We start from the raw sequence: 13,453 nt of genomic DNA on the forward strand, positions 1-13,453 counted from the left end.
GACCTAATTGTGACAGTTTATACAATTTTATCCAGCAATCACTGTATACACTGGAAAGATATGATGACTAGATAAATCTCTACATTTTTGGTCACTGACAAAACTAGAATAAATAATGATTTTCCGAATATTCCTGTAGGATTGCAGGATAAAAGAAATAACTAGTTACTGTCTTAAGATATCGGCTTTATCCTAATTAGGTCGAATGGCAGAGCCTCGCTGCATTCGCCATTCTAACCTTCACAGGATAAAGCCGATATCTCAAGACAGTAACCAGTTATTCCCTATATAAACACAGTTCAAAGCAAACAAGTTGATAATAAGGTTATTATATAATAAAAAGTATCAGGAACCATAACAAAGGAAAGAAAATGAAATGTTTTATTTAACGATGCACTCAACACATTTTATTTACGGTTATATGGTGTCAGACATATGGTTAAGGACCACACAGATATTGAGAGAGGAGACCCGCTGTCGCCACTTCATGGGCTACTCTTTTCGATTAGCAGCAAGGGATCTTTTATATGCACCATCCCACAGACAGGATAGTACATACCATGGCCTTTGTTACACCAGTTGTGGAGCACTGGTTGGAACGAGAAATAACCCAAGGAGGCCACCGATGGGGATCGATCCTAAACCGACTGCACATTCCTTCCTTCCTTTTTATCTGTCTGTCTGTCCACCAAAAACCCATCCACCCATTTATCCATCCATCTATTCACCCACCCATCAATTTATCCATCCATCCATCCATTCATCCACCCACTCAATCAAACCAATAAGCACACCAATTCATCCATTTACCCACCCACCCATCTATCCATCCATTTACACCCCCACCCTAAACCCACCCATCCATCCATCCATTTTCACACAGTCTAGCAATATGGTTATTCTAAACAAAAATTCCCATGTATTATCGGAGTATTAATTAAAAAATGTTGCTATATTTTAAACATTATGGGCTAAATTTAAGAGTTTAAGAAAAAAAAAAAGTTTTTATAAATGTGGTCCTATATTTTTTTATCTTTTAAATCCCTTGAGTAGAAAGCATTTACCACTTTCACTTTGCGTAGTTCCGTTTTCCTGAGTTTAACAAAAAAAACTGGTTTTTATAAATTTGATGCTATATTTTTTTCATCTTTTAAATCCCTTGAGTACAAAACAATTACCACTTTCACTTTGTGTAGTTCCGTTTTCTTGAAGCGACTGATCCTGTACACAGTTGGTCACCTCCATTCTGCTGATTCTGTCCAGGGCCAGCCGCTTCCAACTCCGGAAAGACGCCTTTCCAACCCAGAAACACAATTCACTGAAAATCAATATTAAACCCATTAAGCCTGACAACAGTTTCTGGATGAAGAGTATGACACGAAATGTATATTTCGAAACACATCAGAACATTTGACCTATTTATGGCTATTTGGTGTCTAACATGTGGTTATTTCAACACTTGATTTCAGTATCTTGATCAAGCATTGAAATAAAAATTTGTTTGCCAAAAATAGTTACAGTTTACAATGTACTGAGGTGTCATTAAACAAACATTCCTTTCTTTTAGTTTTGTTGTGACATGCTGCATTAATACATGCATTATAATATTTAAGTTCTGGCTTAGAAATTCCACTATTTAACCCGACCCCTAACCTAAAGACATTCCAACAGCCAATCAACTGGCTAAAATCTTCCACCGAGTAACGGGCAACTTATTCTGGTCACAAGTTCACTACTTCCTTATTTCCCCATACATTTCAAGGCCTGTTTCCCCTCTTCTCTCTCCATCTCTCGCAAACCAAGAGTTTAAGTTAAAGTTTGTTTTGTTTAATAACACCACTAGAGCATATTGATTTATTAATTATTGGCTATTGTACGTTCAACATTCGGTCATTTTTGATGTGTAGTATTAAGAGAGGAAACCTGCTACATTTTTTCATTAGCAGCAAAGGAGCTTTTGTATGCACTTTCCCACACCCAGAACAGCACATACCAGTCTTTGATATACCAGTCATGGTGTATTGGCTGAGATGAGGAAAAAACACCCCACTCAGAGAAAGTTTGTTTTGTTTAATGACACAACTAGAGCACATTGATTAATTAATCGCAGGCTATAGATTGTCAAACATTAGGTAATTATGACTCGTAGTCAACAGAGGAAACCTGCTCCATTTTTCCTAATGTAGCAAGGGATCTTTTATATGCACTTTCCCACAGACAGGACAGCACAGACCATGACATTTGACCAGTTGTGGTGCATTGGTTGGAAAAGAGAAAAAAAACAATAAGTTGAACATATCCACCGAGGTGGTTCTATCCTGTGACACAAGCACCTCGGGCTAATGCTCAACCAACTGAGCTAAATCCCCCCCCCCCCCCCCCCCCCCCCCCCCCCCCCCCCCCCCCAATCAGAGAATGCGTCTAATGAGATGGTTCACAAACCAAGGGGGTGAAACGTAGCCCAGTGGTAAAGCACTCACTCGATGCGCAGTAGGTCAGGGATCAATTCCCGTCGGTGGGCCCATTGGGCTATTTCTTGTTCCAGCCAGCACCACTACTGGTATATCAAAGGCTGTGGTATGTACTACCCTGTCGGTGGGATGGTGCATATAAAAGAATCCTTGCTGCTAATCGAAAAGAGTAGTCCATTAAGTGGTGACAGCAGGTTTCCTCTCTCAATATCTGTGTGATCTGTAACCATATGTTTGACGCCATATAACCGTAAATAAAATGTGTTGAATGTGTCGTTTAAAACATTTCTTTCTTTCTTTCACAAACCAAGAGGATGACATGAATGACAGTTTATTACCTCGTCTGATTGGTTCTTGTGGCTTGCGCGAAGAACTTCTCGTCTTCGACCATGCTCTGTTTGAGACGTATAACCAGACATTTCTGTCTAACACATTTCTCACACATCGAGTCAGTGCTGAAAAAAATAAAAACAAACACAATAAACAAGATCTAAACACAAGAATTCCATGGAATTAAATGTCTCAGCTACAAACATATTCAACTACAAACTATATAGTCTCACTGACCTAGAACTTATAAGGGGCCGTCCATAATTTTCAACATTTTCACGAGCGTACAAACCGTACACTTTTTACCATCCCCCTCCCCCCCGTAAGTGTACATCCCCAAATGAAAAATGTTGATCAACATTTTTCATTTTCCAAAAAAGTGTACGCTGGCCCCTTAACCCCCTCTCCCCCCGCGTACGGTTTGTATGCTCGTGAAAATTATGGACGGCCCCTAAATTAAAGGGGCGATTAAAAAATAAGTTTACGAGGCACGTAAGGTCATTAAAACTGAGGTTTGACTGGTCGGATTTGATAGCAGTGGAATTAATACTTTTAACTGAAAGATTTTGTTTCAGGTAACGGCACTCAGACCTTTCCCCAGGATATTTTTAAGGTGCTTACATTTTCACTATCAGTTTAATGCAAACGCAAGTGCCAGCTTTGTTGTATATGACAATTAGTAATCGACTGTTGTTAAAGGAAAGTGTGTTAACGGTCTTGAACCTGATTAGTTTCACCTGTTAGAAGTGTTAATACCTGTGTACTGTAAAGTTTTAGAAGTTGTTACAACCAACAGTTGATTGTCACATATAGCCAAGTAAAGCACAGAGGCAAGTGATTTAAGACTCTTACTCTTAACATCCAATAGCTGATGATAAATTAATCAATGTGCTCTAGTGGTGTTGTAAAACAAAACAAACTCTCATACTATCTAACATCAGAAGGAAGGAAATGTTTTATTTAACGACGCACTCAACACATTTTATTTACGATTATATGGCGTCAGACCACACAGATATTGAGAGGAAACCCGCTGTCGCCACTTCATGGGCTACTCTTTTAGATTAGCAGCAAGGGATCTTTTATATGCACCATCCCACAGACAGGATAACACATACCACGGCCTTTGATATGACAGTTGTGGTGAACTGGCTGTAACGAGAAATAGACCAATGGGCCCACCGACGGGAATCGATCCCAAACCGACCACGCATCAAGCGAGCACTTTACCACTGGGCTACGTCCCACCCCCAACGACACCACTAGAGCACATTGATTAATTTATCATTGGCTATTGGATGTCAAACATATGGTAATTCTGACACATAGCCATCAGGGGAAACCCACTGCATTTTTCATTAGTAGCAAGGGATCTTTTATATTCATTTTCCCACAGACACAAAGCACATACCACGGCCTTTGACCAGTTGTGGTGCACTGGTTGGAATGAGAAAAGTGTTACGACAAATGCCTCAAATGCAGTGGGGACTATATAGAAAAATAACAAGATGAGCATATAATAAAAAGCGTGTCGATTTTGTTTTAATTTGACATATATACTCCAGAATATGTTGTAAACTTACTTTTGGACTGACAAAAATGAATCTCTGACTGTACAAACCCTTTTAATCTTGGTCCACCGGAGAACTTGTCAAACAGAGCCTCGGACTGTAAGAACACAGGAGAAAACATTTAACAGATAAACCAACCTCCACTGAGGGGATTTGAACTAGCAATTCCAGACATAAGATACCGTAGTAGAGTTAACTTTTGATTAGAAATAATTTAAAATAAACAAGCCTTCTGAGAGTACTGCTAAAGCAATACATGTCCCCTACCAGGCCCAACAATTGTTCTAATCTCCTAAGTTCAATTTTCTAATCTCTGCAATTCAATTTTCTAATCTCTTAAATTCAATTTTCTAATCTCCTAAGTTCAATTTTCTAATCTCCTAAATTCAACTTTCTAATCTGCTAAATTCAATTTTCTAATCTCCTAAGTTAAATTTTCTAATCTCCTAAATTCAATTTTCTAATCTCCTAAATTCAACTTTCTAATCTCCTAAGTTAAATTTTCTAATCTCCTAAATTCAACTTTCTAATCTCCTAAATTTAAGTTTCTAATCTCCTAAATTCAATTTTCTATTCTCCCAAGTTCAATTTTCTAATCTCTTAAATTCAAGGGCCATAACTCTGTGAAAAACTGGTAAATTGCCATGGAAGTCAAACTTGATCTGTAACAGTACATGAAAGTTAAAGTCTGTTTTGTTTAGAGCACATTGGTAACGGTACATGAAGATATACAAAAATATTCTGCTCAATATCTCAGGACAACTTTATGTGGGACAGATGGACAGGTGGACAGACACACAGACAGAGAAACAGAGAGACAGACAGACAGAAGGATGGAGATGACACCTATAGTCCTCTCCGGTTGGACCGGTAGTCAACTAATAATTATACAAATATATGTAAGTACTTACTGACTGAGCACTAATACATTTCAACTTTGGCACAGCCTCGGGGTTCAACCTGGAACAAACAACACAGGAATCAGAATATTTCCAGGGCTGTATCTAGAGGCGGGTTTGGCCCGAAACAATTATTTAATTATTTAAAAAGTATCTTTTTTTTTAGTTTAAAAAGTGCCCTTTTTGTCTAGCTGGAAGAGACCCTATATTCTGTATTTTACTTTTATTTATCTATATTATACTTTTTTTTTTTTTAAATTGCCTCCATTCCTTTCTCTTTTGAATTCCATCTAATTTGTTCTCCATCTGGCAGCTCGTCATATCTTTAAACTTCTTTTGCTGTCCACCTCCACATCCCAGTCCTTTTGTCTCCAACTGCAGCAAACACCTGTCTCTTGTGGCCAGCCATGCCAATTCCCATTAGCTTTACTGTGCGTTTAGTCCAGCCACTTCTGAGACCAATTCAACAGATACTTCTGGCATTATTATGAGAAACAAAAGCGTATAATGCTGTGCCCTCATTCTAATGCATGCTTCCCTCCCCTGATTTTTTACATCTGCAATTGGTTTTCTTTAATTATTTAGGGGGCAGGACCCATATTCACAAAACATTGTAAGCCTAGTTTTACACGTAAACGTAAATCTACGACTGAAGAGCTATTCACGAAACAATGTAAACGTAAGTTACGTGTAAAGTTGGACATAAATATAAGAGTGCCTCCGGTTACAACTAACGCTGCACATAAGTCATGTACATATAATAAATCAAGCACGATCGCCGTTATTTACTATTATTTACGGAAACTGGCAGCATTTCCAATAATTGAAGCAGTTTGCGATGGCGAATACCCACGGATTGAACATATTTTTGTTGGGGGTCGAACGGATGTTTTCGACTCGACCAATTTCTCCTGAGTTATCTTTTCCTTTTTAAGAATGTCCTAAAGTTCGTACCAAAACGTGGAACCTCACCAATATCAAAATGCCATGGTTCGCCGTTCGCAATGTTATTGTCAGCAGACGACAAACAAAATTGTGTTTTGTGCATTTGTTATTTATCCGGTAGCCATCGTTTCTAATGTGGGGTTGTTGTTGTTGTTTTTTCTCTGGTGAGAGTGTTAAATCGTAGATTTACGTCCAACTAAGTTACGTTTACATTTACGACCATCTTTGAGAATACGGTGCTTCTTGCACGTAAACGTAAGTCTACGGCAGACGTAAGTGCTAGTCGTAGACATAAATTTACACCTTTTTGTGATGTTTTCCCTGTTACATTTATTTGAACTAAAACTATCCACAACAAATGGATTATAACATAAGTTCAACAGTTATTTAGGCAATTGAAAAATTACCTTTCATGATGACAAAGAAAAACATCCTGTTTTATAGGCGACGTCTTGTTTGGGTTTGCCAGCCATTTGCTCAGCCAATCAGAACTTATCCACTCAAAGTCAGAATCTGTGAAGCAAATTTTTGACTGATAAAATAATGCATTTCAAATTTGTTTGGTATATAGCAGCCACTGTTTTATCAATAACCTTGCAATAGACACATAGAGAATACTACGTGAGTGGCCGTTAGATACCATTTATGATGTCTGAAAATGAATCAAACAAATGAAAACAAATTTAATACCTTTTAAGCGAATTGTAAGGTAAATATACCTAAAATGATTATTGACTCTTAATAATGGGGGGGCGGAATGAAAATGGTATAATTAAATATTCTCAGAAACTATGACAGTTATATTTAGCAAGCGACCTTGATGTTTAACCCCACAACTTGGACAATCCCAGGAATCTTAGTTCAGAGTCTACTGGAATCAGTGAGAATTGTAAAGTACAAATAAAAAAAAGTTTGTTTTATTTAACGACGCCACTGGAGCACATTGATTTTTTATCTTATCATCGGCTATTGGACGTCAAACATATCGTCATTCTGACACTTTTTTTTTTTTTTTTTAAGAGGAAACCCGCTTTTGCCTCGTAGGCTACTCTTTTAAGACAGGCAGAAAGGGATCTTTTATTTGCACTTCCCACAGGGAGGATAGCACAAACCATGGCCTTTGTTGAACCAGTTATGGACCACTGGTCGGTGCAAGTGGTTTACACCTACCCATTGAGCCTACCCATTGAGCACTCACTCAGGGTTTGGAGTCGGTATCTGGATTAAAAATCCCATGCCTCGACTGGGATCCAAACCCAGTACCTACCAGCCTGTAGACCGATGGCCTAACCACAATGCCACTGAGGCCGGTGTAATGTACAAATAAAACCTACACAAAAGACACACAGACAAATGAGCAATTGTGTTACAATATTACCTAAAAGGATAATACATTCTACTCAATCTTTTTGAGAATATAATTATAATATATATTACTTGGTGTTTTACTGTACCTGGCTTGCAGTGAAGAGATAAAAATGTATCTTTGACTTTCTCTTGTTCATTTCTGCTTGTCTCAATATCTTGCTCCTGCAATAAATATAGATCTATAAAAAATCATCACATTTTGATGTTTAAACTGATTTTGACTCTTTAGACTATTCCAATACAATATAGAGGTCAAAGCAAATAAATTTAATTTTTTTAAAAAGGGGGGAGAGAGAGAGAGAGAGAGAGAGAGAGAGAGAGAGAGAGAGAGAGAGAGAGAGAGAGAGAGAGAGAGAGAGAGAGAGAGAGAGAGAGAGAGAACTTTTTATGACAAATAAAAGATATAAAAAAAAAAATAGATTCAATTCAAGTGATGTATTGAAGCAAATTACATCAACAGAGGAAAGTGAAGTAAGGGTAAGCAAAGAATAAGACATAAAAGGAAAAGAAAGGGAAGAATAGGAAGGTAAGAAAAGGAAAGAAAGAAGCAGGGAGAAAAGGAACAGGAAGCTGAGGACTCATTGCTGGTCTGGGGCGGGACGTAGCCCATTGGTAAAGTGTTCGCTTGATGTGCAGTCGGTCTAGGATCAATCCCCGTCAGTGGACCCATTGGGCTATTTCTCATTCCAGCCAGTGCTCAACTGGTGTAACAAAGGCTGTGGTATGTACTATCCTGTTTGTGGGATGGTACACATAAAAGATCCCTTGCTGCTAATCGAAAAGAGTACCCCATGAAGTGGCGACAGCGGGTCTCCTTTTTCAATATCTGTGTGGTCCTTAATCATATGTCTGACGCCATATAACCATAAATAAAATGTGTTGAGTGCGTTGTCAAATAAAACATTTCTTTCCTTCCATTGCAGGCCTCTGAGAATTAAAAATCTGCGTGACTCATTTAACATTATGCAAAACCAAATTCAGGTAACCCATATGTTTTTTTGCATAACCCAAGTAAATAATGTCTTTAATTTAACACACAAATGAAACGATCATTGTAGCTATTTTCAGAGGCCTTCACTGGCTGTTTGGATCAGTCTATTAAAACAGTGGGGAATGCTACTGGTGGCAGGTTAGGTCAATTTGAAACGAAAAGGAGTGTTCGTTCAGTGACATACCAACACATAATTTAATGCAGGGCTTCTAGAATTTTTATAAAATCCACTAGCTGTGGGATCAGTTATTTTAAAAATTCACTAGCCCTACTTTGAGTTTTAAATACAATTTTACTAATAGTAATAATCAGACATGTCACCTAAAGAGGGATATAGAACTTAAAAACATACGAGGGTGGGGGCAGGATATTCATATTTACAAAATAAACTTAAATGCAGCATCTAAATTGACAACGTTTTTTTTTGCCACTAGCAATATTAGTTATTTACTAGCCCAACATTGAATATCACTAGGCATGGGAGTGGGGCTACCATAATCTAGAAACCCTGTTTAAGGAGCTCCTGATAGGTGTCTAACATAAGATAGTTATGAACAAAGAAAATAGGACAATGTGATAAATGATGAAAAAACCAAAACTTTACTCTGGTACTGATCAGTTCACAGATCCAAGTCTCCAGACTGTCGTTGTCTTTCTGTACCATCTGTTTGACAACGGTCGGCAGCAGACTTTCTTCAAACGCATCGTCCATCTTGACTTCTACAACAGAAATAGGTCTTCTTTAAATCATAACTTGTTCTCAGAGCTTTCACCGAGCGAAGTAAGAGTGACTTTAAATACAACATTTTAACTTCTAGAAAAGAAAAATATGCATTTTCTACATCATTGCTTATCACATGCTGATTTTTGGATTTAACTTCTACAAATTCTTTTGAGGCATTTTCTAAATCACTATTACCTACATGCTGATTTTGGGAAACCAATAAGCTACTTCCTACCCTTGTGGATATAAAAAAAAAGTCAGCAGCAGCAGCTTATGGTTTTGATGGCGTATTTGTTAAGCCATTGGCCTTGAGGCTGCTAGGTACTAGGTTCCTCTCCCGGTACCGGCTCCCACCCAGATTGAGGTTTAACAACTCAATGGGTAGGTGTACTGTCACTGCACCAACTTCACTCTTACTAACCACCAACTAACTGTCCTGGACAAACAGTCCAGATAGGTGAGGTGTGTGCCCTGGACGCTTGAACTGTAATTAGTTATAAGCATGAAAACAACTTAAGAAAAGAAAGAAAAAAAGCTTAAGTTATTAACATTGGCCCAATCAGCCAAGTTAGATAATATTCATTCCCAGGGCAATGGACTTGAACCTCATTTGGATATAAAGTCTAAGATAAATTTAAATAATTTATTCTATTATCTTCTGTGTAAGTTAATTCCACCTTCTGAGTGCACCCCTTGTCGTGTGTAGACCAACATGTAGGCATTCTTTGAGCTGTAACAGCCTTTTGTCGCTTTACAGTTCTTGGGAATCTTCTGTGACGATTCTGAAATTGAATATGATCATAGTAATTTAGTATAATGGATGGCAAATCTTACTAGTGATATATTTTATTATCAAATTAAATTTATAAAAATCTTCAGTGATGATTCTGGAATAGAAAACAATCATAGTGATGTTAAGGTATAATTGATGGCAAATGTTAATGGTGATATTTTTTGTTATCAAATTAAATTAATACAGATTTTGTGATGATTTTGGAATAGAACATAATTATCATAGTAATTTAGTTAAGGTATAATTGTGGGCAAATGTTATTTGTAATATATATATATATATATTTTTTTTTTCTTTGAGACTTATAGCACATGGCAATATCCAACATATGTAGGTGATCAATTTAAAGTTATCTCAATGGCTGCTCCATAGTGATGATGTAGACATGAAACTATATCATCCACTGAAATTAAGATACAGATACCAATTTCTACAAATGATGCATTAATTAACTGTCCAACAGTATTCAAAATAAGCGCTTGTCCAAGTGAAAAGGTGCTTGGACAAACAATTTTTACTCAATGGTTGTCCTACAGACAAGTAAAATATTTTCAATGCAGTTTCACTGGATGGAGCGAAAAATAGGTCAAATGGGCCCACCGATGGGGATCGATCCCAGACTGACCGTGCACCAAGTAAGCGTTCTACCACTGGGCTATGTCTCACCTCCCACTGTAAGACATGACAGAAATATTTCATTTAACGACACACTCAACATATTTTATTTACGGTTATATGGTGTCGAACATATGGTTAAGGACCACACAGATATTGAGGGAGGAAACCCGCTGTCGCCACTTCATGGTCTACTCTTTTTCGATTATAGTGAGGTGGCTTAGTGACAAAATAGTTACACGGCGGACAAAAGTGTCATTTTTTAACCAAAGCACCACATGGGCCTGTAGATTTAAAAAAGGTCATGCTCCAAAAATTGTGATGACCGGAAGGGTCAAGTATGACGTCATGAAGTTGATTTTTTTATAAAACAAAGGCAGTGTCTTAAATACAAATTATCTTTGGATGGCAGACACTGGAAAGGGTCATGGGTGTTTCCAGCTGTGTGCACAGTAACCTTATCCTACACTGAGATGGTAAATTGTGCTCCCTGGTATTGTAGCAGGTTGCTAGAAGCTCTTAACAACTTTAGAAAAACAATTTGTCAAACAAAGCAAAGCCGTAAAACCAGTTATAACAGATATATTTGTTATACTAATTATTACATGAAATGTAAGCTATCGTACCAGTTATAACAGATATATTTATTACACTAATTAAACACGAAATGTAAGCTATCAGAGTAAACTGCACCACCTGTAGTGTTGAGCTACTGACTGAATTAATAATCAACTGTAAGATAAGTTAATACGTTTAATGATTTTTAATACACAGTAATTTAACTAAACAAAATGAATATAGGGCCAGTAACTATATTCGGCATTTTTCTTTAAAAGTTTTCACTCGTTCTAAAGTCTACGTTTTGACATGTTCTAAAACAAAATTATGTTCTTCAACTTAATGATTTAAACAGCAATTTAGAGAGAATAAAATGACAAATATATTTACAATCAATGTGTACCGTATATCTTCGCCTATAAGTCGAATTTTTTTCACCCAAAAATTATTTTGTAACTTGGGGGGTCGACTTATAAGAGGGTAAAAAAATTTCACCAAAAAATATTACTGTTTTGGGGATTATTTTACAAGTTTTATTGTTGAAGTATGCCATGTATTTATACTCAAATATGTTAATTTGACACATTTATTTTTTATAACCTATTTTTTTGGGGCATTAGAACGGTTTTGGTTATGCGAAAAGGCGTACGATCTCACTCACATGCCAAGACAACAGTCCACTTAGTTAAATTAAGTCATAACTAATAGTAAAAATGTAAACAATACTAACTACCTGTTGCCTGAGTTTATTTTGAAATCTGGTCACTGGCATTAATGGTTGTTCAAACAATGTTTTGGCGGTGATTAACTTCATGAATATTACTAAGCTTTCCCTTAAAATAGACTGATCTCTGCAGTTCACTTATCTAGAGCAATAGGGACACAAATCATTTGGTACAAAAACCAGTGTACTTTCCAGAGTTATCCTCCTTACATGTATTAATATGGCGGCAAAACGTGATACTTTCAGTTTTATCGTAGTGATCTGTTGTCAGTGTTTATAAATAAAGTTGTTGTCTGTGCACAAAACCATCTGTACAGTACTATACAGTAACAGTCAAACAGCTTTCACTCTCTACTAAGGGAATATTTCGTTTTGATGCTATGTAATAATGATAGTTTGATTGGAATAGTCTGATCATATTGCGATGTACAAAACGTGAAAACCGAAGTTTGTAAAATAATTTTCTTTTGTTCAAATATTATTGTTCTCATGTGCTGAAAATAAGAAATATTTCAATATTTATAAGTAGTTTTTCATGGGTCGACTTATAAACGGGTCAATAAAAAAATACGTTTTCAGGGCTTGAAATTAGGGACTCGACTTATAGTCGAGATCGACTTACAGGCGAAGATATACGGTAATGATTCCTAGCAGAATGCGCATTTTCGTAGGTTTTACAAAAATGCACAAAAATCTCGTGGTGTGTAAGATGTTTGCATGCAACATGGGTCATATGTTACTAAAACAATGTTTAGAAGTTATATGTAATTAAAACTTACTAAAATAATATGAAATTAGCAAATAATTTCCACAATTCTACTGTCCATGCAAGTAATACTACTAAAGGTACCTGTGTTGAAACCAAAATCTATTGATCGATATACTTTAAATTGCACATATATGCACTGGCGTATCCGGGTAGCCAGGGATTGGGCACAAGAGGACCTCTTTTTTTACAATACCAACTTTTATAATACATGTCACCCCATAAAATGTGTAAAAGCAGTGCCCTCTATCTCCACTCCACCCCCAATAAACAATCCTGGCTACCCTAAATATATATATATATGTATGGCTAGTGAATTGTTAAAATCACCTATTCCATGTTCCATATACTCTAGGCGTTTGGTGCTTGTGGATAGTTGTGTATCAAGTTTTAACTGTTATTTTTGTTCCCCTAAGAATTCATTATGACGCAGGTGGGAAGGTGTGTGTGTCCCGTGATCGTGACTATGTGGATCTACAAAACAAAGCTGGCTATGACACAGCACAACTCGAAACGAATCTGGCAAGTGATGTCTTGAAATCTGAGCTGGATTATTATCACATCTTAAGCCAGTGTCTTTCCGCAACGTTAATTTTCAATCCAGACCCCGGCAACCTGATCTGGAAGTTGTTTAAACCATAGTTATCATACGTCCTCTCTGTGAGGTATTTTGACACTTGGTCTGTAAAATGCAAAAG

At 37.0% G+C, this 13,453-nt stretch overlaps 1 protein-coding gene across 2 annotated transcripts in view; it reads right to left on the bottom strand.

The window, feature by feature from the left end:
* Positions 1–13,453, bottom strand: part of LOC121390586 (ubiquitin carboxyl-terminal hydrolase 48-like) — a 52,467-nt gene that overhangs the window by 14,682 nt on the left and 24,332 nt on the right. For both annotated transcript variants that reach the window (XM_041522438.1, XM_041522437.1), the window contains exons 12-19: positions 9,977–10,081; positions 9,180–9,295; positions 7,671–7,746; positions 6,624–6,729; positions 5,284–5,332; positions 4,423–4,469; positions 2,810–2,926; positions 1,179–1,318 (exon numbers count right to left, since the gene is read on the bottom strand). In XM_041522438.1, the coding sequence (XP_041378372.1) occupies positions 1,179–1,318; positions 2,810–2,926; positions 4,423–4,469; positions 5,284–5,332; positions 6,624–6,729; positions 7,671–7,746; positions 9,180–9,295; positions 9,977–10,081 (756 nt within the window). The remainder of the gene's footprint in view (positions 1–1,178; positions 1,319–2,809; positions 2,927–4,422; positions 4,470–5,283; positions 5,333–6,623; positions 6,730–7,670; positions 7,747–9,179; positions 9,296–9,976; positions 10,082–13,453) is intronic.

The sequence above is a fragment of the Gigantopelta aegis genome, chromosome 15, assembly GCF_016097555.1.
Source record: "Gigantopelta aegis isolate Gae_Host chromosome 15, Gae_host_genome, whole genome shotgun sequence".
Taxonomy (NCBI): domain Eukaryota; kingdom Metazoa; phylum Mollusca; class Gastropoda; order Neomphalida; family Peltospiridae; genus Gigantopelta; species Gigantopelta aegis.